This window comes from Kogia breviceps, chromosome 3 (assembly GCF_026419965.1).
Source record: "Kogia breviceps isolate mKogBre1 chromosome 3, mKogBre1 haplotype 1, whole genome shotgun sequence".
NCBI classification, from domain to species: Eukaryota; Metazoa; Chordata; class Mammalia; order Artiodactyla; family Physeteridae; genus Kogia; species Kogia breviceps.
The window spans coordinates 101,568,778-101,595,832 of NC_081312.1; the positions used below are offsets into that span (position 1 = coordinate 101,568,778).

The following is a 27,055-nucleotide window of genomic DNA, read 5'->3' on the forward strand; positions in this document are numbered from 1 at the left end:
GGGGAACCACCAGCTAAGCTTTTAATAACCGGATCAACAACCTGCTGCTGCCCAACTGGGCTGAGGGCCCTGACCATGGGAAGGGCGGAATTTGTCACACTTTCATGGGGCTTTGGGGCTCAAATTTCAGGTATGATCCATTCCAGGGGGAGAGCCAAAAAGCTCTCTCAGAGAGCTTTCTCTTCAACTCCTCATAGCTCAGTCTGTCTCTAGAAGTCTGGGGTTCTGGGGCCTGCTACTCACCCCAAGCACCTTCCTACAACCCCCAAGTCTGCAGGGACAGTCGCCCCGATCACCGTCCCAGAACTTGGAAGCGGAAGTGATTAGCTCAGATTCACCATGCTCTTCCCTCCCCCTCCTAGCAGGGGTGCCCTGGAGGTGGGTAAACGAGAAGGAAAAAAGGACTCAGAAGGTGCTAAAACATGGTGCTATGGTAGTCAGGGAGGGAAGGGATAAAAGGTAGGGACCAGAAGAAGGGCCCTAAATTCCCAAGAGAAGGATACCAGGGGAGGTGTCTTCTTCCTTCTCAAAGGAGAAAGAGTGTACAGTTAATAAAAGGGTGGAGGGCTTCCCTGGTGGCGCAGTGGTTGAGAGTCCGCCTGCCGATGCAGGGGACACGGGTTTGTGCCCCGGTCCGGGAAGATTCCACATGCCGCGGAGCGGCTGGGCCCGTGAGCCATGGCCGCTGAGCCTGCGCATCCGGAGCCTGTACTCCGCCACAGGAGAGGTCACGACAGTGAGAGGCCTGTGTACCGCAAAAATAAATAAAAAAAATAAAAGGCTGGGGCAGCCAGGCAGCATTAAGATGTGAGATTGGCTTCCAGTGATGGTAAAGACCCCAGAACAGAGGGCACAGTGAGGATGGTGCCAGGGCTGTGCTTGCTCAGTGGGAGGGAGGGAGGAAGGGAGAGGGAGCAGTCCAAACCAAGATGGAAGGGGTCTCTGAGCTGACTGCTATTTTCCCCATGGAGAAGAAGGATTTTCATAGAAAGAGTTAAACCCACGACACTAGGAGAGAATTAAACTTTGGCCCATTTTTAGGAATCTATCCTCAAGTACCAGTTGCATATATATGGAGAGAAGATACGCAAGACTGTTAGTAATGTAAAAATTTGACAAGCCTGATATCCATCAATAAGCTTTGACAAGGCTATATGGTAAGGCACTATTCAGCTGTCACAAAGAATGAGGTACCTACCTCCTGTGGACTGGCATGGCAGAACCTCCAAGACATAATGTCATGTAACAATAACCAAGAATGCAAGTTGCAGAATAATACACACCCATGTTCCTTTAAATTAGGTATACGTGTGTGTGTGTGTGTGTGTGTGTGTGTGTGTAAATACATAAAAAATGAATCTAGAAGACACACAGCAAACTGTTCACAGTGATCACACTCAGGGGCGGGATGAATTTGGGGAAATGAAGGGAGATTTGCACTAGTAAAAACTATTATCTATCTATCTTTAGTTAGCAAAAGGAAAACATTGTAAGGCTGTGTTGAAGCTGCTGTGAGGAGCTGTGATGGCATCACTGAACTGTGTGAAATACATTCTGTCCCCAACCTAGTATTGCACATTCCATAGCCTCCCTTGAAGCTAGATGCAGCCCTGAGTCTAAGTATTAGCCAATAAGATGGAAAGAGAAATGTTGAGCATAACTTCCAAAGAGGTGTTCTTTAAAAGAGAGGTGTTTTCTTTAGTCTTTCCTACTTCCAATTGGTTGAAATGTGCTTGTGATGGCTGGCTCTCAAGCAGCCATCTTGGACTATGAGGTGAAGGTCATGAGTTAAATAGGATAGAGCAGTAAGTGAGCTGCAAAGACGGAGTCTGAGCTAAGACCAGATCTTAGGGCTGGAGGAGACCTCAGAGATCCCTGCTCTACCCCTACTCACCCTCACATCCAGAAGAAACTGAGGACCAGAGAGGCCACATGATGTGTCAGGGGCAGTGACTGAGCTAGGAGTTTTGCCCGAGATCCCCCACCCCCACCCCACCCACAGGCACACACACAGTTCATGGTTCTTTCCCCAGAAAACTTTCTTTCCCAGAGCTTTAATGCTGCTCCATTCTATGGCTAGGGGACACCCTCTGGGGCCCAGTCCGAGGACTGGGTGAAGGCCTCCAGAGTTGGTTAAGTGGTAGGCCTGGGACACACCTCTCAGCACTCTGATAAGAACACAGCAGAACCTCTGCCCACTAGTGAGTCTGTCAGTATCTCCTATTTGGCTTCTTTCTTTCTTTCTGTCTCTCTGTCCTTCTGTCTGTCCCTGTCCATTAGCACCTCTTTTCATCCATATTATCATCTCTCTCTGTCCGCCTCAGTCTGCCTGTCTGCTATCTTTCTATGTCTCTTTCTAACTCTCTGTCTCTACCTCATTCTTTCGCTGTCAATCTCTGTCTCTCTCTACCCTTCCTGTCTTTCCCTTTCTGTTTCTCTCTCCTGCTCTTGTATTGTTTCTCTGTCTCCCTCTCTCTGAGCCTGACTGTGAAGTACATCTCTCTTCCTAAAGGTTTCAGGCAGTACCTTTTCTTGGGTCATGTTGTGTGCTGACTTGGTGCTGCCCCTGCCAGCTCCTGCCTCCTCTCTCCCCCACTTACCTGCTCTGGCCCCCAAGCAGGCTGGACACCCTCTCAGGGGTTTGAGTCCTTGGAGCCAGTGGAGAAGCTGGGCAACCGGGCACAGAAAAGGCAAAGGTCAGTGCCGTTGATGCTGCCAGAGAGGCTAGCACCCTTTCCCTCCTGCGACCCCAGGAACTTCATTCCTTCTGAGCCAAGGCTGGCAGAGGAGGCTGTTGGGGAGAGCCCAGGGATCATGGGAATGGCCCTAGCTCAGGCTCAGCTGAAGGTCAGAGACAGAGGGCTTCAGGGATGACCCAAGACTCTCCTGGCAGTGTTCCATGCTGGAGCCTGGAGCAAAAGGCCGGGAGGGGAAGGGTATGCGACCTGGCGGCATGGAGGCTGGATCAGTTGCCACTCAGAGGTGAGAGTCTCAAGGTAGCCAGGCCCCAGTCCTAACCACCACAATCAATGGAGGGAAGAAACCAGGCTTCTAATTTTGCGTTTACCACTTACTAGCTGAGTGACCACGAACAAGGCCCTTTCCAGCTCTGGGCCTCAGTGTTCTCATCTGTGCAGTGGAGAGAGACTGGCTGCTACGTTTCACTTTGCCAGTTGGAGTCTGTTCCATCATCCCATGAGCCTCTGGCACTGTGGATTTGAAGGGAGTGGGATGCGGACCTCGGGCAGTTCCACAGTGGGAGAGCAGAGGCTACTGGAGGGGAGCTGGGGGCTGAAATCCCAAGGTGAAGCAGTGATGATCGCTTGATCCCACTGGCCTGGGAATCAGGAGTCTGAGGTCCAGGTCCATCCCTTCACTCACCCACCTGATCTCTCTGTGCCTGTTTTGCCATGTGTAACCCCATCTGGGGTTAATAGTCCCAGCTCCCAGGCCTTGGGAGGATCCAGTGAACTCACAGATGTCCCTGCCATGAGCACGCAGCTCTGAGCAGAGGGTGAGGGTGAGGGAGGGGGAAGTTGGAGGTGGGCCTTTGGGGATGAGGGTCTGAGGGCCCACAGGAGCCATGGGGGCTGTCAACAGGGGAGGCTGAAAGGAGCTATTGTGGGAAGCAGGAAGGGGGCTCTCGGGGGCAGGCTAATTACAGGCCCAGGCTCTTCCAGACAAAGCCAGCGGCCTCTGAGTGGCCATTCTTCCGGAGAAGAAAGACGACTTGAGGGCCCCATGAAGTCCTTTCATGCTGGGACTGTGGAAGGTGGCCTGGAAGTCAGCACTGTCGCCCCCTGTCTTCACCTCACACTCTGCCCCTTCTTGGCTCCTTCTGTGGGAGTCGGGCCTCTTCCTGGAGTTTAAACCTTTTGAAAAACCACAGGAGGCTGAATCAGGGAGGCAGCTGGGAGTAGAGAGAACCCTGGGAAGGGAGTTGAGATCTGGTCCTGCTCTACTGTCCCGGGCTCAGTTTCTCCATCTATAACATGGGGGAACTATCTGGTCCTGACCTGCTAAAATTCACTGAGGTGTCCAGAGACTTCCTCAGTGGGACTGAGGCCAGGCCCAGAGAAGCCTGAGCATCAGAACACTGCCTCCTGCCCTGCTGCTTACCCCCCGGCGCTGCTGCCCTCCCTCCTGGGCACCAGCCTGCCCACTGAGACACCAGGATGCACCTCTGAGTCCGAGTGCGAGTCAAAAACCCGAAATGGTCTTCCCTTCTCACAGACAACTATTCCTTATTCTTTTTTTTTGTTTGTTTTTGTTTTTGTTTTTGTTTTTTTTGCAGTACACGGGCCTCTCAGTGTTATGGCCTCTCCTGTACACGCAGGCTCAGCGGCCATGGCCCACGGGCCCAGCCACCCCGCGGCATGCGGGACCCTCCCAGACCGGGGCACGAACCCGCGTCCCCCGCATCGGCAGGCGGACCCCCAACCACTGCGCCACCAGGGAAGCCCCCTTATTCTTTTATGCACAAGCAAAAGCTGGTTGGGCTTGTTGATCAATTCTCCCTTCCTCCCTCCCTCCCTCCCTCCCTTCCTTTCTTTCTAGAAGGCGTTAGAGGTCCCCCAGGCACCTATCTCTTGCCCAGGCCCTGTCCTGGGCACACAGACGTGATTCTTGAAGTCACCTGCAGTTGAGCGTGGTCAAGTTTGAGGTGTGTGCTGTGTGTGGCAATCGGGTGGAGTCACCAGCCTGATTCCAGAGGAGGAGGCTTTTAGCCAGACTGGAGGGGGAGTAGCATGACATCAGGTGGGGCTGGGCAGTCTGGGCAGAGGAAAGGGCACCAGCAAAGGCAGGGAGGAGAGATGGGGTGGGCCTGGCTTGGGGCAAAAGTGAGCCTTCCCCAGGACATTACGCTGAGTGAAATAAGCCAGTCACCAAAGGACAAATACCATGTGATTCCACTTATATGAGGTGCCTAGAGTAATCTCATTCACAGAGACAGAAAGTAGAATGGTGGTTGCCAGAGGCAATGGAGAGATGTTGTGTAATGGTGTAGAGTTTCAGTATTACCAGATGAAAAGAGCTCTGGAGCTTGGTTGCACAACAGTGTAAATATACTTAACACTACTGAACTTTGCGCACTTAAAAATGGTTAAGATGGTCGGTTTTATCCTGTGTATATTTTACCAGAATTTAAAAGAAAAAAATAAGCAAACATACACACCAAAACATGAGCTCTGCCCAGAGACTGAGTAGGGGAGGGGAGGCTAGAAGTGGGAGGGGTGGGTCATCAGATGTAGGGGGCCCTCGAACCATGCTGTGGCTGCTGGCACAGTCACCTCAGATCCTCTGCAGAAAGCTGGAGGGAGGGAAAGAAGGGAGGAAGGGGGAAAGAGAGAAGCATTGAGGAAGGGGCTCAGGATAAACCCTGAACGGTGGTGTGCATGGGGCCTGCTTGCAGGGGCGTGGGTCTGGCTGTAGTGCACAGACGTCTGCCCGAGGGCAGAAGAGACTGGCTCCCATCTTGTAACATCTCTGAGGGTCACTTCAAACATGCAAGGGAAGAGAGCTACTTCTACCGAATCACTGAGTCTCCAAGACTTTAGACCTAGCAGAGGCAAACCATGGCCTCCAGACCCAGGCTGGTTGGCCAGGCCCAGCTGTAGAAGCAAAGGTTTCCAGGTAACCTCTGCCAGCCACCCTCTTCCCCAAATGGCCAGACTGTGGCCTTTTCCAACATGACTTACAGAATTTTAAACCGCCAGAACTTATCCATCCAACTCCTACCCATCATACAGATGGGTCCACTGATACCCAGCAAGGGAAAGGAATCTGCCCAAGATCACCTGCAAGTCAGGTGACTAGAACTCTGGTTTAATAAACCCTCTCTGCCTCAGTTTCTCCTTGGGGGACCTGAAGAAACTGAATTTTAATCATTGCAGAGGAAGCCTGCCACATACAGCAGGACCCTTATCTGGGCTGGCCAGACCATCTTTAGACTGGTTATCTCTTACTTTTTGAAAATGATGCCTTCCAGTCAAGGTGACTTCAAACGAACTCTTTTGAATGAAATCTATGCTGTCCATAAATATACTCTTTAGACTCAGAACGAAGGTACAGAAATTCCTAATAGTTTGAATTTAAATCTTTGAGCCAGTCCCAGGACACATTTAGTAGGGGAAAATGTAGATAGGTTTAGAATCTCTAGGTTCAGATCTCAGCTCTGTTTCTTACTAGCTATGTTATCTGAGATTCTCTCAGCTTCAGATTCTTCATCTGTAAGATGAAGATGATTATATCTATCTCACAGAGCCATATAGAGTGCCTGGTACCCAATAACTGCTCAATGAAGAGTATCACAAATGGTGGTGATGATATTGGCTAATGATGAGAATAATGATGGTGGTGATAGTGGTGATGGAAGAGATGGTTCTTCCTGAGGAGTGTCCAGAATCCACCCTCTCCCACTGACCCAGGATCAGGAAGGATGGGTTCCAGCTTGACAATTCTTTTTTTTTTTTTTTTTTTTTTTGCGGTACACGGGCCTCTCACTGTTGTGGCCTCTCCCGTTGTGGAGCACAGGCTCCGGATGTGCAGGCTCAGCGGCCATGGCTCACGGGCCCAGGCGCTACGCGGCAATGTGGGATCTTCCCGGACCGGGGCACGAAACCGTGTCCCCTGCATAGGCAGGCGGACTCACAACCACTGCGCCACCAGGGAAGCCCGACAATTCTTTGGTGCGACAAGATCTGGGCTCTCTGTAAAGTGAAGCTGTGCCCCATATTCTGCGTTTTGATTCAGAAGGTAAACAAACTGGTTCTAGAAGCAGGTGCTAAGGGTATGTTCCAAGGGAACAGACACTCCCCCAACTCAAGAACTCTAGGGAATGAACAGGCATGTGGAGATAGGCTCTCCTGGAAATGGGAAGTCCTGATTACCCCATACCTGTGTGCTCCCCACACTGGTACTCCTTATCCCTGACCCTGGTCCAATTTTTCCATAGAACTTATCACCATCTAGCAGACATCAGAGTTAACTTACCTTCTATATTTAGTGTTTACCTTTATCTGTCCCCACCTCCCTCCCCCACTAGAAGATAAGCTTCAGGAATCTTTGGTTCACTGCTATATTCTAGATGCCTAAAATAGTGCCTGGCACACAGTAGACACTCAATAAATATCTGCTGAATGAACAAAAGCTAAATGGGAGGAATCCATTGCTGCCTTTTTCCCCTGGGATGGGCCCAGCTTCCTGGCTTGTTACCTGGGTTCTCCTCAAACAGAGAAACGTGGGGGTGTGGCCCTGAGCGCCCAGCGTGTAGGCTTTCAGACTGGGCCCAGGCAGGGACGTGGCTGGGAGGGGGCAGCGCTCAGCCCGGGGCTCAGTCCCTGACATGGGCTTGGCCTTCAGGGGGCCTGAACCCTGGGTCCCTGCATCCCTGCTGAGCCAGAGGCTGAAGGCTGATGAAAAGACTTTGGACCTGGAGTTCCGGGTCTTGAGCGTGGGGTTTAACGAGGAGGGCAGATACGCCCTGCGCCTGTCAGCTAGAGGCCCCGGCAGGCCGGCTCTGGGGCTGGGGTGCAGTTGCAGGTGAATGATGGGGACCCCCTTGCTGCCTGCTCTGCTGTCACTGATGTCATTGAGCAGAAAGACCCTGGCCAGAGCCTCACCCTCACCAGGAACAAGTTTGTCTTTACTTTGCTTAAAGGTATGAAGTAAGGGTGGAGGCCGGAGAGAGACAGGGACCCTGCAAATCCTGCCCGGCCCCTGTCAGGGACTCCAGGGAGCCTCAGGGGAACCGGGAGGGACAGGGGCAGAGCTCCAGATTGAATCCCAAAGCTCTGCCTGTGTCACTTGGGCCAAGTTGACCCTCTGTGAGCCCCTGCCTCCTTCAGTATGACATGGGGATGCTGACACTGGTCACCCAGCATCGGGTGAGGAAGAAATGAAACGACAGCTGAGGAATGGCTTTGTGAATTTGTAAGAGCTGAGCATACAGCAGGTTTGGGGCCAGTCCCACCAGCCATCACACTGAGTAGCCTTAGAGCCACTGGACTGTGGGTACGCATGCACAGTAGACAGAGAGATGGAGACCTGGGCCCTGCCATCAGGAAGATTCCAGCCCTCAGGTAGAGAGGCAGGAATTCCAAAGAGAGAATAGTTAAGTGACCTGGAAACAGCAGAAGATCCATGCCTAGACTGTGAAGACATCCAAATGGGCTTCCTGGAGGAGGAGGCACATGCAGGAATAGGGAACCAAAGTTCCAGGCCTTCATGTGGTCAAAGATCAGAATCAGGTTGAACTCCTCCCTCTGGGTGGCAGGACCCAGGACCATCTCACAGGCTAAGAGCCCTCCACTCCCCACATCAGTAAAGGGAGGGGGCCATGGATGGGGCCTGAGAGGGGGGTCATCCACATGGAAACCAAGCCTGGCTTCAACTCAAAGGTTGGGCAGTCAGGGTTTCCCAGGGACCCTGCCTGTCCTCCTCATCCCCTGTGGGAGGCAGAGAGAGACCCCAGAGACCACCTCTGAGACCCCTGTTCCCTACCCAGCTTTCTGCAAGAATGATGGACAGCACGACGCACAGCTGCACCTGAAGGCTGAGCGGGGCCTCCGGAAGGGCGGCCCAGCAGGCGGGCGAGGCCATTTTTCCCATCTACCCTTGTCCAGACCAACCCCGAATGAACCTCTCGGCCTGGGAGCATGAGGACCCGCACCACTACTGCGGCCACTTGGCTCTGCTCCGGGCCAGTGCAGACCCCATGGCCTGCCACTGCGGGGGTCTGGCCTACAGGGTGGCCTTCCACATGCACTGGGCCCCTCAGCCTCCTGCCACAAACTGCCCTCCCAGCGCCAGCCAGCCAGAACCAATGCCACTGCGCCCAGAGCCCCAGCTGCCCAGGCTGCAGGTGGGTGTTCCCTGGGTCCCCATCAGGTTCTAGCATCACTGCTCCCCCAGTTAGAAGACCTGTGTCTTTGATAAGCCTGGCTGTCCCCACAATCTTTCACTGAGCAGAGCAGCAGGACTTGCCAAGCTTGCCTCATTCAGTTCTTAAGAACAAGCAGTCTGAGGGTGCAGCAGGGACTCCCAGTTTGAAGGAGGAGACAGAAAATGGAGCCAAGGCCACACAGATCAAGGACATCACTGGGTGGGGTTTCTCCACGCCGTGGGTGAGTGTCCCCTGAGACCCTTCAGTCCTCAAACTCACTCTCGCACGTTCTCACCAGGTTTTGAGGGAGGCCTGGAGTGACCAGGAGACAGAAGTCTCTCTGTGCCCATCTTCAAGCCCATCCAGCTCCCACCATGGCCAGGAGGGACTCAGCCCTGAACCAGGACCCTGGCAGCCTCAGGCCCAGGTGAGAGGGTCTAGTCCTTGTCCGAGCTGAGGAAGGTTCCCCAAGGTGATAGTGTTCTGCAACCAGACGGTGTGTCTGGTGGGCCTCGAAGTCAGTATAGACAGACACTAGTAAAGCAAGCAGCCCATTTCACAGGTAGAGAAACTGAGGATCATCCCCAAGGATGCCTGATTCCATTTAATGCCAACAACATTTCCTGGGGACCTTAGTGCACAGTAGTGCATGGAATCCAAAGCTAGGTCAAACCCCGGGTTCAAGGTGCCACCTGGCTTGAAAACAGTCTGGCATATTGTGGGCATCATATGGTCCCACAAGTTATGTGCTGGAAGGAGAGCTCTGATGAGGAAGTGTGTGGGTCTGATTTCAGAGCCTAGGAAAGGCTTTTCAGAAGAGATGTCCTTTGAGGTGAATCTTTCATTCATTCATTCCCTCATTCATCCGTTCATTCATCCATCAAACATTTGTTAAGTGCTGACTCTATCAGATCCCATGGTAGGTGGGTAAGATTTAGGAATGGCAATTCTGGACTTTGAGGAGCATATTCCAAGGAGGAGGGACCAGAATGAGCTGGCTGAAAAGGAAAGGGTTTAGCTGGCAGCAGAATGAGCTGAGGTTGAAACCAAAAGTTTACAACCAAAGGTGCCTGGCTCTCCTGCAGCACCTCCACCCCACAGCGCATTGGTCTGGGCTGAAGTGGAGCCCACTGTGGTGGGCTGAGTTGGGCTGGAAGACGGCTAATGGATGGGAGAAAGTGGAAGGAATCAGGAACAGTGACAAAACAGCTAGGTGGATATTCAATTCAGGAGGCAATGGGGGACCACCAGAGGGGTTTGTGCATGAGAAAGACAATCTGACCCGTGGTTTAGAGAGAGTAATCTGGTAGAATGTGCCAGGAGAACTGGAAGGATGGACCAGGGACCAGGCACCGACTTCTCTTGCCCAGGTCTCAGTCTGTTACATGGACTACTTTGGCCCCTGTTTATTCATTCGTTACTCAGTCGATCAACAAATACTTTTGACTACCTATTGTATGCCCAGCTCTGTGCTGGGTGCTGAGGATACAGCGGTGAGCTTGTGAGTGAGACAGATGATACCTGGGTTCGGACATGTTCTACAGTTTGTTACAGGACTAGATATGCAAGAAGCTCAGAGCTCAGGGAGAAGCAGTTCCCTGCTGTCTATGTCCCAGCATGCCCTTGCCACCTGAGTCAGGGGCCACGTGGACAGCTCTTTGCAGGCTGCAGCTCTGAATGCCTCTGAGGGAGGGTGGGACTGCTGCAGGGAAGGGGGACTGTGAGATGGCTGAGCCACCTGAGGCAGCTCTAATTTCTGTTATTTAATGCTGTCATCTCCCTGCCTTCTCCCTCTTAAAGTGTCAGATGTCTGCTTCTACCAAGACAAGAAAATGGCTTTCAAGGGAGAGGAAAATCGCTTCCCTCCTGGGGGTGGGGTCAGCCATCACAGCCCTGACAACAGGGCCAGGAAGCCAGGGGGGAACAGACAACGGAGAGGGGTCCTTCGGAGAATAGAGGGGCTGTTTCTTTCAGCTCAGGCAAACTCATCCAGCAGTTCAGCCTGAGGAAGGGGGGTGGGTACGTTTCTGGTATCTTTGGAGGCTCAAAGACACAGTGGGTAGGACAGTACCATGACCAGGCTCTCAGCGCGGGGTGGGGCCGCAGGCTGTCCTCCGGGCCTGTGGCCAGCTCCCTGGGGAAGTGGATGTGGCCTAGAACCACAGGGATCCTTAAAACCATCCTCCCTCCCCTCCCTGCAGATAGGGAAAATGAAGCCCAGGAGGGAAGTACTTAACCCAGCTCTCTTTGATTCTTAACTGAAGAGGAGGAGAAAGCAATCTTGGGGCGGGTGGGGCTGGTGAGGGGAAAAGGCAGTGAGCAGGAGGGATGGAGAGGAAGGAACTGCATTCTTGAGTGTAGCCCAACTTCAGCAATACTCAGTTCAAGGCCAGGAGTGGATTTCTAGGCTCTAGATGCCAATGGATAGACTCAAGGCCACCTCATACAGGAAGTCTTCCCTGCATCGATTTTGTCCCTTCCAAACTAGCCTCCGTCCTGTCTGCATCAAGCATTTCAACCATTGAATCTATTCAATTTCAAACTTTATTGTAAGCTCACAAGTTGCTCTCCAACTTGTGTGTCAGCTTTTTAATCCAGAACTGATGATGGTTATGGGTTGAGAGATGGGGTAAGTGTGGAGCGGGGTCAGAGGGCAGGGGAATTACTAATGCAGTGATCAGAGTGAGTAGGGAACAGGAGGCAGGGCTCCGTGTGAAGCTTCAGTGACTGACTTTGAATCACTTTGCTTCTCTGCCATGGTTCAAAGGCTTCATAGCCATGGTCATAGCATTCCAGAAATCCTGGAGACTCTGCTGGGACAATGAATTCTCCTGAGCTAACATCTTCTCTTCTTCAGTACTCACATTTCCTGTTTTGTGTGTGGGGAGATGGGGAGGTGGGGGCGTGGGGAGGGAGTGGGGGTTGGTGGTAGTGTGGGCTTATCCCCCATGAGTATTTCCAGCAGGTACGTAACAGACTCCAGGGTAGAGATCACTCCCTCTGGCCCTGACCCACGAGTTGGGGGACTGGGCCGTGCAGGCAGTGGCTGGAGAGGGAAGTTTACTGTGCATGGGAGGGAACCAGCTCCAGGTTTCCTGCCAGCTGCACAGTGTCCTCTAGCGGCTTCCTTTCTGGGAGGAGCTCCACCAGAGAGTTTATCTGACCAGAATAAGGGTGGCCTGTCCAGTGCCGGGCAGAGTAGGTCCCCAAGGATGAGGGAAGCAGCAAGGTGCAGGCCAAATCTGGCTGCTGAGCCCCTGGGGGTGACTCCCGCTCAACTCTTTTAAGGGCATATGAGGCCTCCTGGGAAATTACGGAGCAGGGGAGGCCACAACAGCTTTGGACCGGGAGCCAAAGGGCCATCAGGGGCCGCAATCCCTCCCCGTACCTCACTCACCTCTCTAAGAAATCCTGAAGGCATGAGGACAAACTCCTGTGGGGCAATGCCGTTTAAGAGGGAAACTGTGGACTGAAAATTCCCAGTCAAGAAATTTTGGGAAACATGAACTTTAAAATTCCTTGCTGGTAACTCTGTGAGCCATCGTGGGGGCTCCTTCATGCTAGGCCCTGGAGCTTCCTCCCACAAGGGAGGGGAAGGGGAAGGAGGGGGGAGGGGAAGGAGGGGAAGGAGGGGGAGGGGAAGGAGGGGGAGGGGAAGAGGGGGGAGGGGAAGGGGGAGGGGAAGGGGGAGGGGAAGGAGGTGGGAGGGGAAGAAGGGGGCGAGGTGGGCTCCCTCCCTTGCATTTACCTCTTGCAAACAATCGCAGTTTTGTTTCAAGGAAATGATTCTGTTCCCGAGGAGCCTTTTAAATGATGCTTTCAAGGGTCTTTAAAAAAAAATTCTTTCCATTTAAAACATTTTTTTTTGCCCTGGAAGGGAAAAAAATAGAAGAAAAAGCTAATAAAGCAATCACCAAATGCAGAGCACCTGGCTCTAATCCTGTGGATTCTGATTATGGCTTTGGCACCAACAGGCTGGGGGGTTTTCATAAAAAGGAGTGGAGGGGAACAAGGAGTCAGTGGCTCTCCTGGCGTCGCTGCAGCCTGCGGTCCCCGAAACTGTGTCTCTGCGTCTGTGTCCCTTTGTTCCTTCCTTCCTCCCCTCCCCCACCCCCGTCTCTGATTCTCTCCATCCTTTTCGGGTCCCAGCTCTGCCTAGATCTCCAGACCCGCACACTTCCATCCCCAGGTGTCTTTCTGCCTTCGGGCCAGCGCACTCCAGGCCCTCACTCTCTTCCCCTTCCTGCTCTGCTTTTCAATTCATTCTGCCTTTTATTGCGCACTATTGTATATACTATTTCTGTTGCCCTGGAGATGGGAATGGTTCTAGTGGGGAAAGGCGCACACACTGTTGGATTTCATTAACATTCCTGCCTGGTTCATCTGGGGTGGGGGTGGGGAGCTGGCCTGGCGGGGGAGCTGGGTACTTCTTTGCTCAGGCCCCTACACCTCAGTGCCAGACCTTCAGGGTCAGTGTCGGCTTCCCTCCTGCATCCAATCTCATGGTGGAGGCGGATGCCCACAGCCCATTTCACAGGTGGGGAAACAGAGGCTTGGACTGCTACTAACAAGGTGCGAAAGGTGAGAACAGGTTAGATCAGGACTGCTAACCCCCTCCCAAGCTAATGCCCCAGTCCCTCAATATTGGGGCCCCAATGTCACCCTTCCCCCTCCCTTCCTGTGCTCCATCACATACCAGGATGTGAGCAGGTCAGCTCCTCCTTGCAAATGAGGCAGTTTTACGGGCTTTAGAAAAACACTCCAATTGTTCCCTCAATTACCCCGAGTGGATTGAATATATTAATCTCTCTCTTAACTCGAGTGAGAGACTCGGCTGCTGCCCCTCCCCCAGCCACCAGCACCCCTCCACGGGCACGTGCCGGGGAATGACTCCCAGCCCCCGCTCCCCTGGCCTGGGTCCCAGAGCAGGTCAGCCTGGGTCCAGGCAGCATACTTTGCTGTGCCTAACACACACACACGGCTGCTTTACATTTCTCTATCAATTCTCATTGATTTTTCTCCTTTGCTGCTATTTGGAAGAGCCTTTTCCTTGTGTAAACTCAATCAAGGGGGCGAGGGGGGTGGGGGAGGACTGCGGGCGGCTCCCCCCCTTCTTCCTGTGACAACTGCCTCCAGCTTAAACACACTCTGCCCCAGGCGGCTGAGCTCCGTTAAAAGCTACCTGAGGTTTCCCTTTGTAGCTCGATTTTCTTTTATTTCTGGGGAACAAAGGCACTGTCAAGACGTTCCCAAAGGGCGCTGTCACCCATGCAGGGAGGGGTGTAGACCCATCCACCAGTCGCCGAGAGCTGAGACTGGCAGGAGAGGCGGGGCTGGCCAGGGCTGGCCCCAGGGAGGGGGGGAGGGGCGGTGAGGGACGCGGCCAGACCCTCAGGAAGAGAAAGGCCCTTGGCTATTTGTACCACAATGACCCTGCAAGCTGCCTGCTGTCCCTTCTTGCTCCTGGGTGGCCCTGAAAGACTTTCTGCCCACAGGGGCCTCTGAAGGGCCTCAAAAGTCCCTGGGTATAGTGGATATGACCTGAAAATATGTAAGTTGGGGGGATCCCATATTTATGTCCTTGCCTGAGCCAGTCTCTTCACCCCGCCTGCCTGATTTCCAAGTCTCTATATATGCCTTTGGAGTCGGTGCCTAGAGCTCAGACGGGTGGGTTACAGGAGCATTTGGGGTTCAGCCAACTTGCAGTGAGAGGCAGGTACAGTGGGGTCAGGTGGATCTGGGTTCAGATCAGTCTCTAACATTTATTTAGTAGCTGTGTGACCTTGTGCAGGTTATATAACTTCCCTCAGCCTCCATTTTCACATCTGTAAAATGGGGGAGGGCAATTCCTATGCCCTCTGTTGCTGGGAAAATTAAATGAGCTGGTACACGGTTAACCGTGCCGTGCAGGCAGGGTTTAATAAGTGCTCTTCTAGGGCTTCCCTGGTAGCGCAGTGGTTGAGAGTCTGCCTGACGATGCAGGGGACGTGGGTTCGTGCCCCAGTCCGGGAAGATCCCACATGCCGCAGAGCGGCTGGGCCTGTAAGCCATGGCCGCTGAGCCTGTGCGTCCAGTGCCTGTTGCTCCGCAGCGGGAGAGGCCACAACAGTGAGAGGCCTGCATAACGCAAAAAAAAAAAGTGCTCTTCTAGTAATGAGTTGGGATGTCTGTACTAGGCAAAGCAGATGCGTCTGGGCCTCAGTTTCTGCATCTAGAAAAGAGGGTAGCTCCTACTTGCCTAGCTGGCCTCCCATGGGAAGGGTGTTGGGAACTTGTGAAGCCCACTGTCTCTGGGACCCGGGTACCAGTTTTCAGGGTAGAGAAGGCTGGATGCCTGAGCGCTGGTCTGGGAAGAAACTCCATTAGCAGATTGTTGTATGTGAGCATACCAGATGGCCCCGCTGCCCCTCCCCCATCACTGCCTTCCCCCACCCCAGCCAGGGGCTGCTGCTGACTCACACCTCCTGGAGGCCCTCTGTGTGTGTGTGTGTGAATGTGTGATATGTGTGTGGTGAAGGGGAAATGGAGAGGAAGGGGGTACCCGGCTCTGATGTCCTCCCAGCCAGCCCAGGCCCAGCAGCTGAAGGGCTCCGGGGTGGGGGTGAGGGGGCAGGGGGGACTATGGTAGCCTTCTCATCTCCAGAAATTACCTTCATGTGAAAGGAGGGAGGAGGGGCAGGAGGGTCCAGTTGTCATGCCTTTTAGGGTCATCTTTCTCTCTTCTCCCTTGCTCACACCCTTGGAAAGTAGATGTTCCCCCAACAGACACTTGGGAACACAGCCACTCTCACAGGCGTGCAGACACACAAGGACACACACGTTGGATATACACAAACCCACCACATCCTGGACATGCAGAGACCCACTCCCCACATCACAATGATAGATTCACACCAACTCATTGATGGACATACATGGGGCACACCCCCTCCCCCACACAGACCCATACCTCCTTGGGACCCTCCTGGCTTATCTCTGTACAAACCCTCCAAGTGCAGCCTCTAGCAGAGGAGAAAGAAGCTTTGGGGATATGATATGTGTGATGTATGAGGTTAAATTAAAACCCCATATGAAACCAGTCTTTAATAACTGGTCTGTAATAAAACAGCAGGTGGGGGAGGGCAGCAGGGAAAGAAAGCTGACAGTGCCCAGTTGGCCTGCCATGGCCCTGGTGAGGGGTTGGCCCATCAGGAGTCAGCCGAGACACCCCAGCCTGGGTCCCCGGCTGGTTCTGCAGAGTCCCTGGGCTCAGGCACAGCTGAGGCCAGCAGGATGGCTGGAGGATGAGTCAGGGGTATCCTTTGTCTACCTGGATCTGACAGCCTGCCCTTGGGTCCAATGGTTCAACCTCCCTTGGCCGACAGTGGTCATCTGTCCATCCAACCATTCATCCATCCACTCCCCCAGCAGTAAACAAGGTAGCTGATCTCCCAGCCCTTGGGGAGCCACCAGGCTAGGTGGGGAGAGGAAATAGGAGGAGTTGGAAGACCATGACTTAAAAAGCTCACTGTGAGGGCTGCTGGAGCTTGGGGAGGAAGCGATGGGCATGAGCTGGGTGGTCATCAAGGACTCAGTCTGCCGTAGGAAAGCCAGTTCTGACTGGGAATCAAAAGACCTTGATTTAGGACTCCATTTTGCAGTTGCATAACAGTTGTATGACTTTGAACAAATCACTTACTTCCCTGGGCCTCAAGTTCCTCATCTGTACAGTGGGCAGAGCAGTACCCACTGACACGGAGGTTGTGAGGCTCAGGTGAGGAAGAGGGTGGAGAATTGCTTGGTTCGTTAAAACCCACCTCACAAATGGGGAACATCTGATCCCTGCCTCAAAGAATGGGTGCGATTCCAGTAGGGACTGAGGAGAGTCGTTTTCAAGCGGAGAGAACAGGCTAAGCAAAGGTGTGGGAGCATGAGGCGTGTGAAGGAACAGCAAGCAGAGAGAAAGGATGGAGTGGAGAGAGCACCTTTGTGGGATGAGGAGTTGCAGGGGGGATGCCGAGGGAATGGAGGGTCGGTGCCAGCTCCCGGGCTCTGAGCCCTTTGCTATACCATTTGCCCAGGCTGCTTGGAGCCAGGCTGGCAAAGGGGGAAGCTACAAAGCCCATTAGAGCACTGCATGGGTCTTGGGAGGTGGGCAGGTTAGCCTTGATAATATCCATTTTCTGGAGCAAGAAACTGAGCCCTTGGGAAGTAAACCATTTACTCATGGCTTCCTATTGACTCGGTAGCAAAGCCAGGCTAGAATCCACGTCCCCACCGTATATTTTGCTTTTTCTGATACAGAAATCAGCACAGAGGAGGGAATGACTTGTAGCGTTCTTTCCCAGGGAGACTCATTCTTCAATGGGCTTTCTAGGCAACATGACAGGCTCATGAGCAAGCATTTGGGGCAACAGATTTCTTCCTGGTGGCCCCATCTCACACCAAGTCCAGCCCAGACAGATTACTCAGTGTTAAGCTGACCCTAACAGCAATTGCTCATTGTTGTGCCGGGTGGTTTGGGAGTAGGACTGGGGATGGGGTTGGGGCTGTCAGTGACTCAGAGTCCCCAGGCAAACCCCCTGGCCTACTGGAGTTGGCTGATGACACTTAGAAAAAAGTGTTGCATAAATAGCCCCAGCACAGAATTAAGCTCTTACCCACCCTATCTGAGGAGTGAGAGTGAGTCACTGCCAAGAAGATGCTGTGGATAAACATCAACGCTGGATTCAGACATGAATTCAGATACCTGCTCTGCCTCATACTTAGTGTTCTTGATCAAGTCACTTCACTTCTCTGACCCTCTGTTTTCTCCTCTGTAATACGGGGATAATGATGCCTACTTTGCAGTGTGATTATGAAGATTAAATGATAGGCTAACCTGACTGCATGCAGTCCCGGAGCCCTTCCTGGAGGAGAGGGCATTCCAAATAGATTCCAATTCCAATACGGATCAACTAGAAGGCACCACGGTAAGGATACAGCCTCGGAGGCAGGAGTGGGACACACATCCGCACCCCTTCTATCCCTGCAGGGAGGTGTGTTGATTCTTCCACCCAAGAATTATTTGTTAAACCCCGATTCTCCTCCAGACCTGGCCTCTCAGAGCCCTCAGGGAGATAAGACACCACAGTGAGACCGCTGCAGTCATGGGTACAGGAGGGGAAGCAACTGGGCTTACCTTGGGCGAAAGGGTGAATGTTCTCCTTTAAATTCCTGCTCTGCCACCTTCTAGCTATGGGACTGCTTCTCTGTGGCCCTCTTTCTTCGTGTATAAAATGGGAATAATGACAATAGTCCCCTGACAGAATTGTTGAATTGAATATGTAGTAAATTTAAAGAACACCCTAAATGCTCGAAAACTTAACCTATGATTATTATGTGGAGTGAATGGCAGCCTGCCAGATAAACAAGGGTTGGGGGGCTACATTCCAGGCAGAGGGAACAGCCTAGGCAAAGGCCCAGAGGCTTGAGAGGGCATAGTTTCTTTGGGGAACTCAGGGAGGTAAAGGGTGGTGAATGCAGGGGCAGGTGAGGAGCCAGGCCTTGGGGGCACGTCCTCCTGGGAGGGAGAGAATTGAGTCTGCTGCCCCCAACCCCCAGCAGGAAGCCTCCCTTGAATCACTGTGGGGAGGTGGTGGAGGCTGGGTGGAGCTGAGGCCCCCCGGTGGGGATTGTAGCAGAGGATATTATTTTTATCTTCCTCTTAAAGCATAATTGCTTTTTGTCGGTGGGTGTTCCGGGACTCGCCTCCCCACAAGATTGCTTTCCAGGCTCCTCTCCTCCAGGAGACAGGCAGGGCTGGGCCAGCTCCATGCTGCATTAATACGCTGCAAATGCGATTTCATGGCCACAAATGAGATTAGGGCCAGAGGCTCTGATCTCTGGTAGAGACGGTGGGCCTGGGCCAGTGTGGACGAGGGACTGGTGCTGAAGAGGGAATGAGAGGGAGGGAATCAAGGGATCCCAGCAGGTAAAGCCTGAATAAGCAGTTTCTTGTAACTGGAGCTCCTCAGACCTGCTGGCTCATTCCAGCTGCAGAGTGGGCCCTGAGGCCCCATCCTGGGAGTGGGGTGCTCTGGGCTGTCTCCCCCACCCCCAGACTCCCCATAAGCACCTCATTAAGGGAGAGGGCTGTGATGACAAATGCAGGTTCTACAGCCACATGGCCTGGGTCTAAGCTTGGCTGTTCAGCTCCTGGTACTGCCTCTGTTTTCCCATCTGTAAAAGGGGGTTACAGTTGTACCTATCTCACACACAGTTGTGAGCACCGAGTTAACAAATGTAAAATGCATAGAATAGTGCCTGGCACATAACAAGCGCTTGTTAATTGTTAGCTCTTCTTATGAGGTTCACACCAAATATTCATGCCCGCGTAGGGGAAGAAGGCCCCTGAGGGCTTGTTCTCTGGAAGAGAGAGGGCTATTTGGGGAGCAGGCATCACTGTCCCAGGCTGAAGTGGGGGCATCTGGGGAACTAGCAGGGAGGAGGAAAGCATCTGATGCTAACATCATCCCTCACTCATTCAGTGAGCGCCCACCTGACACCAATTCTGTACCAGGCAACAGCCTGGGCCTTGGGGACAAGGCATCACCAGGCACAGTCTCTGCCTTTAGAGGAGACAGACCCTCTCCCAGAAATGTCAATAGTGGGTCATGAGCCAGGCCAGGGGGAGGCCCAGGGGCTATGGATCTGATGCCTCTGGGTGGAAGTGGAGGCAGTGGGGGAAGGTTTCAGGGAAGATTTGCTGGAGGTTGTTCCATTTGTGTCTTGAAGAAACACGATGAATTATTCAGGCTGGGAGAGGGAGGACAGTCCAGGCAGAGCTTAGGTGAAGGCCAGGAGGCTGGAAAGACCAGAGCCCTTTCAGGGGACTGCAGACGGGTAGTGTGGCCGAAGCGTGGGTGTGAGGCAGGTATCGGCAGCAATGAGGCTGGAGGGGCTGTGGCGAGCCGACCATGAGGCTCCTGAGAGAGTCAGCATCTCTCCTGAGAGCAGTGGAGCCTACTGAAGTGTTTATCAAAGCAGAGGAGGAACTTGGTCAGACTTGTGGGTCAGAAGAGTTGGGGTGAGGGAACTGGTTGAGCCTACTGCCCCCCCCAGGCCTCTCTGCCCTGAGTGGACCCCTCGACCTTGGTGCCACTCGACCTTGGCAGGGTCCCTCTTCTGCCCCCTCCTGATGGAAGGGAATGGCAGGTGGCCTTCCCTGCTTACCCCTTTATTCAGTCCTTTGTTAACGAGTTATTGATTCTGAAAAAGAAAAATGCCTCAAAGCCACGTTGCTTCTTTAGCAAAGTGATTCATGGCAGGATGATGGGACCTGGGCTGCCCCAAACAAGAGCTCTGGTTACCAATGCTGAGGGGACTCCTTCAATGCGGTGATCAATAAACATGCCTGCTGAGCTAAGGGACGCGGTGTCAGTCAACAAGGAGAACAGCATATCCATAACAATCACCCCAAGTCTCCCGTTGCACAGCTGGGGCCACAGGGGCTCCGGATTGGCACAGACTGGCGTAAACATGGGGGAAGCTCTGTTTTCTGGGCCACCTGCCATGAGCCAGGTGTCCATTCTCTCACCTGATCCTCACTGCACCCCTGCAAGGTAGATTTTCCTTGCTGCTTTGCAGATGAGGAATTTAGGCCCCAGCTGGTCAAAGGACTTGTGCAAATGCTTGCTGCTGGGGCTGGAGGAGCCACAGTTAAAGCCTCGCCTGGCGGATTCCAAGCCGGTTGATGGTGTTTTTTGCTGCCCAGTGTGATGGTGCTGGGCCAGGCTGGTCAGTCCTGAGGGACAGAAACGAGGCGCAGTGACAAGTTTGGGACTATCAAGTACGCCATGATGGAGGCACATGCATTAGGCCCAGCAGCCACTGACTGAGCAGATCCAGGTCTCCTCTGCAGAGTAGGGCGCCAGAGGAAGGTCAGAGGGCAGCCGCCCAGTGCCTCCAGGATCCACCACCCAGACATCAGACAGGCTGCATTGAAGGGGCTTAGCTGGAAATCGGAGCAAAAGCTCCCATTCGTGATCGCAGTCATATAGCCCCCAAGCGCCAGGACTCCACCAAACAACACTCTCACCCATCTGTGCTGGATAGAATGGCCTCCTCTGGACACTCCAGCTTCTGCCCCGGTTTACAGGGGCCTGGCCCAGCCATGCCCAGTGAGCCTCCAGGATGCTCCACCTCTCTCCTTTGACTCTTGGTGTCTGTGGACAGCACTGTCACAGAGCATCTCTCTGGCCCCATTCAAGAGGTCAGGTGTTTTCATCTCTGAACTTGACCTTTTACGTGTTGTCCCAGTTTTAGGAGTGGAGGATGGAGAGATGTGACCCCTTGCCCTGGGAGTAAAGAAAAAGCAATATGCTTTGGTGGTTATGACCACAGGCTTTGGAGCCAGCAGCTCTGCATTCGGATCCCAACTCTGTTGCTTCAAAGTTTGGACAAGTCCCTTCATTTCTTTGAGCATCTGTTTCCTCTTCTTTAAAATGGAGTAAAAACAATAACTCCTGGGGCTGTGAATGTGAGAATGAAATGAGACAGTGAGGTAAACTCTGGGCACGGCGCCTGGCACAAAGTTAGAGCTCACTCATCGTTAGCAGGGTGTGAAGATGTGGAGGTGATGAGAATGGCAGCGATATCAGGGTATTTATCAGATGAGCACTCAGGCCCACAAAGAGGGGCTCACGCAGGAGGTGCATCAGTTGGGGGCCTTGTAGGAAAAAGAAGGCATTCAAATTCTGTCATTTGAGGGGAATTTATTAGAGGGGCTATTTGCAAAGTTGAGGGTGATGTTTAGGAAAAACAAGAGGGACAGTGTAGTCCCCTGGGGGTTGGTAAATGAGAGGAGCCATCACTGTCTCTTAGACCTGAACAGGCAAGAGGGGGCAAGATGACCTGGACGGGCAGCTGTATGGAGAGTGCTGCCTGCCAGGCAGGGTGGCCCTGGGGAGAGGGACCAGCCAACCCAGAGAACCAGCCAGGAGGATCTTCCTAGCTCCCTGATGGCCCTCCCGTAAACCCAACCCAACCAAAACCCACTGAAGTGGCCATATGGGTCAGCCCCCTGGGCACAGTGCAGGGTGGAGAAGAGGGAGAATGGATGTACGGTACAAATGGGAGCCGCCCAGCACCATAGGTGATGGGAGAGGACCCTCCTGCCACACTCACCTGCTCCCCAGTTGGAACACTCTCAGAGGAAGCCGGTGGCCCTGTCCTTGGGCTGCTTCTTTGGTGTGGGTGGGACTAAGGGCAGGAAGGAGGACAGGCTGGAGGGAACCACAGAGAGAAGGGCTTCCGGGTGCCCCCAGTGGAGCCCTGGCTGCAGTGACTTAAGCTCAAACTCTGCCCAGTGCCTTAAGGGGTAGGGTGTGAACTGGCCCCCAGGGGCCCCAGTGGGAGATGAAATTGAAGCACAAGGCAGAGCCAGTCCTCCCCTACTCACCCCCAAATCTCTCTGCAGAAACTCCCAGGTTGAGCTTCAGCTGATGTGAGGTCAGAGCAGCCCCTGATGACCCTGACCTAGCAGACTGTGGATTCACCACTGTAATCAGAGGAGGGGGCCCTCCTGGAGACTGCCATCGTTCAGCCAATGAGTGAGCATCTGCTGTATACACTTCTGGTGCTGAGGGGAAGTGGCATTTGGAGCGCAGAGACGCTCTAAAAGAACTGCCTTGGCTGACAATTGCCAATAACGCGGGGAGGGGTAGGCACTTGACCTCAGGTTTATTTCCTATCGGGAGTGAACTCACAAACACAGGCACAGGCAGGTGTTACCGTGGACAGAGGACTGTTCAGAGCAGGAGAGAAGGGGGGTCAGGAAGACTTCCTGGATGAAATGTCTTGAGCTGGACCCTGAGGATAAATTGGATTTAGGTAGGAGGGGAGAAGAGATTTCTGGCGAGGGGGCTGCCTGGAGAAAGGTGGCTGTGGGCATGGTCTTGGAAGCTGGGAACAGAGTGGGTCTGGGGAAGAGAAGAGGGAGGCTGGGATATCTGAGGTGGGGGTGAAGGCTCAGGCGCTGGGGGGAGACTGCACCCTGCAGACATTTCTCACTTTTCTGGCCCATTTCTTCTGGGGACAACCTGCCAAGTCCAAGACTGTTTAACAGGGAAAAGAGTGAACATTTCTGGAGTACTTAAATGAGTGTCAGTACTAAGGGCTTGACCTGTATTGTCTCCTTCAGTCCTCATAGCTGCCTGATTTCCCCACTGTATAAAGAAGGGAACCAAAGCTCAGAGAGGGTTAGTATATGAACCAACATCACACAGCTCTTGGCTGCTATTTGTTACAAAAATCACACTAAATTTCCACCTCATCTATCCCTTCCCTTTCCCAGAAGCCCAATTCAACTGCCCAAAAGAGGTGGAGAGAAAGAGATGGGGGTGGGGAAGTGGTGGTGAAAGAATGGGGGAGGCGGAGGGGTAGGCTCTTCCTGCTGCCCAGCAAGCCCAGTGCAAAGCCAGCGGAAGAAGCAGGACCCCTCCTTCCCCAAGAGCCAGCCTCAGATCCAGTGCGCAGTGACTGTGGGCTCCCTAATGGCTGTGTTTAACCCCTGGCCCTGCCGAATGATGCAGCACCAAGTGTTCTCTCCTGAGGGGAGGGGTTGGGTAGGGTTACTTATTAGCTGTGAGATCAATCATTACCTGCTTCCCCTAAGAGTGGAATCTCCTTGAGTCATCAAAGCTTGGGGCTGGTCCCCTGGGCAGGGGAGCAGAAGGTCTTCTGGACATTTGGGGAGCAGGTTCATTTCCCTTGGCTTAGGGAGGCGGAGTTCCCCTTACTGGGAAAGGGCAGTGAGGCTGGGCGCGGGAGGGGGGATGGGGTTCATAGCATTGTTAGGTAGGAGAGCCACATCCAGTCCCCAGGCTGATGGCCGTCTCACTGGTGAGGAGTAAGCAGTTCTGGAGGGAAGGTTAGTGTAGCACAGGAGTGAGTGTCCCAGGGGCCTTTGGTCCAGGGAGCCCGGCAGCCAGCGAGTGAGGCGGTGGGAAGGCCCTTTTTCTGTTGGCTGCTGAGTGTGCAGGGCTCAGGGCTCACTAGGGCTCTGGAGCCAGACGGCCTGGAACCAGCGCCCAATTGCATTATCTTCTTCCCAGGCAGGAAGGCCGATGGGCTGGGAGCTGCAGCTGTAGAAAGCTCAGATGCTAGTAGAGAGCTGCAGGGCGGGGCAGGCAAGGCAGTTAGGGTGCAGAATTTAAGGAGGTGTGGTGACAGGAATAGTCACATAGCCCTGAGAGCCAAGTGCCTCCTTAAAGTTTGATCCCTAAGAGACCTGCTGGCCTCTCCCAGCCCTGCTGCAGGGCCCTGAACTGAGCCACAAATGGCCCCCCGTAGGCACTGGAGTAGCTCTGGTCCCCTCCCGCAACCACGACTTGCTGCCAAACTGTTTGGGACTGTGTGGAAGGGGGAGGCTCTCTAGGGAGACTGGGGACCACCCACTGAGGCCTTCTCCACGCATGCTAGCTTGTGACCTGGCCTGGGAGGGGAGAAACCTGGAAGTGGGACTCGCAGCGTGCATCCCCAACCATCTGGATGACCTTGGCTGGTGACCTTTCAGTTCTAATCAAAGGTGAGTCCTCAGCTTTTCTGCTGCCAGGGTGGGCCTGCTCTTGGCCCCCAAACCAAGGAAAATGGGAAGAACCCTCCGTATGGTGTCTAAAGCAGCTGGCAGAAGAATGGGGCAGGCCACAGGGGTCTTCCAGACATCTCTCAACCCCACCCCATATTGATCATCCTTTGAGGCCAGTTCACACCTGGTCTCCCCATGGAGCAGACCCCCACCCCCATGCCAAGGGCCAGTCACTCCTCATTTGCCATTTCATGGTGACAGAACCATGCCCGGCGTGTGGTAAGTGCTCAAAAACAAAAAAATAAAGAGTCGTTATTTATGTAATAATTACTTGTGGAGCTCAGAATTGGATCAGTCATAATCTTTGGTCCATACTGTAGAACAATTGTTGACCCGTACATAGCCCTCTTTAGTTATTTATCATTTATTTTCAATAATACAATGAACACCTCTTAACTGACCACCCAATCTAAGGGGACAACGTTACAATACCACATCTACTTATTTCCCGTTCTCTCCCCCATCTTCCCACACGCCCTCCATGAGGAAACCATTCTCCTGAACTTTGTGTTTATTACTATTAAACAAACAGAAGGCTATAGGCATCCAAAGAGGCAGGATGGTGGCAGGTTCACTAACAGAAATAGCTGTTTTTCCAACCAAACTGCAACTTCCTTGCAGGCAGTGTCTGGGTCTCCTCCTTTCCTGCAGCGTGGTCAGCATGTGACTGGGCACACAGGACCACTGGTGAATCTTGGTTGATAGGCTGGGGTACCCAGAGCAGGAAGGATGAGGACTGAATGCCAGAGAGCAGGCAGGACACAGCCCCAGGAATAGGGGAAGGGCTTCGGACTCCCCTGCCACTGCACCTGACAGGTGTCTGTGTGACTTCTGCCCCACCCTGTGATCTCACGCAGTGTTGCCCAGGTGACCCAAGTGGGTGGAGAAGTTCATTGCTTTTCCAGGCGTAGGCAGAGAGAGGTCCACCACTATCTTTACCTTCTGGTGGTACCAAGAGCCGATTGCCCAGCTGCTGACCTCTGCCCAGCTGGCCTTGGCCCCTCCGCTCGCAGAATGTCTCCCTGCTGAGAAAGTGCCAGACCCTTGCCCTCCCCCTTCCCCCTGCCCAGGTCCCAGAGCTGGTGTCTGGCACCCCTGAGACCACACTGATGCTCCATGCTGTGCACCACCCCCAAAGATTCCAAGGTACCCAGGCCAGCTGTCTGAGCAGGATTGATCACCCAGCAATACCAAGGACTGCTCCCCAAATTGGCAAACAAGGCCAAACACTCCTGCCCCCAAGAGGATGGTATGGAAAAAGAAAAAGGTGATGCCTGGGGGCATGGGGCGTGCACCTGCATGAACTCATCTCTCCTTCAAAGTCCCTTGTTTTGTTTGCTCCTGAATCATGACAGAAGCTTCCTTTCTCTGGGCCTCAGTTTTCAAAGCTGTGAAATGGGGAAGGAGGTAGGCTCTGTGGCTCTTCCCGGTGAGGTGTCCTATACTCCTGGAACACATGGGATCTGAAATGCGATGTGCCTGCAGGTGTCATCAACTCAATCTGGTGATTTCTGCCCATCTCCCTGTGACCCAGAGAGAAACGTAGCTTGAACTGGGTATATCACACACACACACACACACACACACACACACACACACACACACACAGCCTGGAAAGGAGTTTTTGTCCTCTTGTTGCTGGGGGGGGTCACAGAGGCTCAGACAGCCTATTGCGATGTCTCAGCATCATCCTCCAAGATCCTCCAGGAGATTCCCAGGTTGCTGCCCTGGCAGTGCCCATGCCCCACTGCTCCACCGTCTCCCAGCCCTGGCCCAGCCCTCTCTCCCAGCCACAAATGCTCCAATGTCTGGAGAGAAGGGATTTTTGTCTGTTTCCGTCACTGTTCTATTCCCAGTACACAGAACAGTGCCTGACACATAATAGGTGCTTAATAAATAGCAGGGACAGAGCAGCATGACCCTTACTTGTGCTAACTGGCAAGGCTGAACCCATGCCCTTCACTGTGTCACTTGCCAAAGGTACACAGGTAGTGGCTAACTAGGGAACACCCTCTTTGCAGTTATACTCTTAGGTCAAATAAACCAAACAGCTAAGGGTACCGAGACCCCAGTGCGGTTTCTACTTTATTCCCCTTGACTTTGGTGTCTCTGGTTCCTTGTGTTCTCTACCCACAGCTGGCTCCTCCTCTTGACTCCCCCCTCCTGCTTTAAGCCTCCTTCCGGAATGTCACACACATGGGACCAGGCACCCAGCCGGCCTGACCTGGGGGCCCTAAGCTGCCAGCTGGTTCCAGAAGCTCATTCCTACCTGCCCACCCAACTGGATTCTGGGATCCAGGGAGGGTGCATGGGAGCCCTGAGAAAGAGCCAGATTTGTTTTATTTGATTCATAGCTTTGGGAAACATTTTTGATAGCTGGGTAGAATCCCCTATAAGGATGTTCATAATGTACATAATTACATGTCACATATTAATATCACATATTAGTATTTCTTTGTGAGTCCTCCATTCATGTTTTTTTTGTTATGGTAATATTTACAGGTTTCAGTGTTCTTTGTGTATTAGGGATATCCATCCTTTTATATATACTGCAGATATGCCCT

The 27,055-nt window shown here is 53.2% G+C and overlaps 1 protein-coding gene across 1 annotated transcript in view; it reads left to right on the forward strand.

The window, feature by feature from the left end:
• Window positions 1–7,345: 7,345 nt before the first annotated feature.
• CCDC33 (coiled-coil domain containing 33) overlaps window positions 7,346–27,055 on the forward strand; it is a 118,701-nt gene continuing 98,991 nt past the window's right edge. The window contains 4 exon segments of the mRNA XM_059057551.1: window positions 7,346–7,505; window positions 7,508–7,660; window positions 8,507–8,549; window positions 8,551–8,826. Of these exon segments, the coding sequence (XP_058913534.1) occupies window positions 7,346–7,505; window positions 7,508–7,660; window positions 8,507–8,549; window positions 8,551–8,826 (632 nt within the window).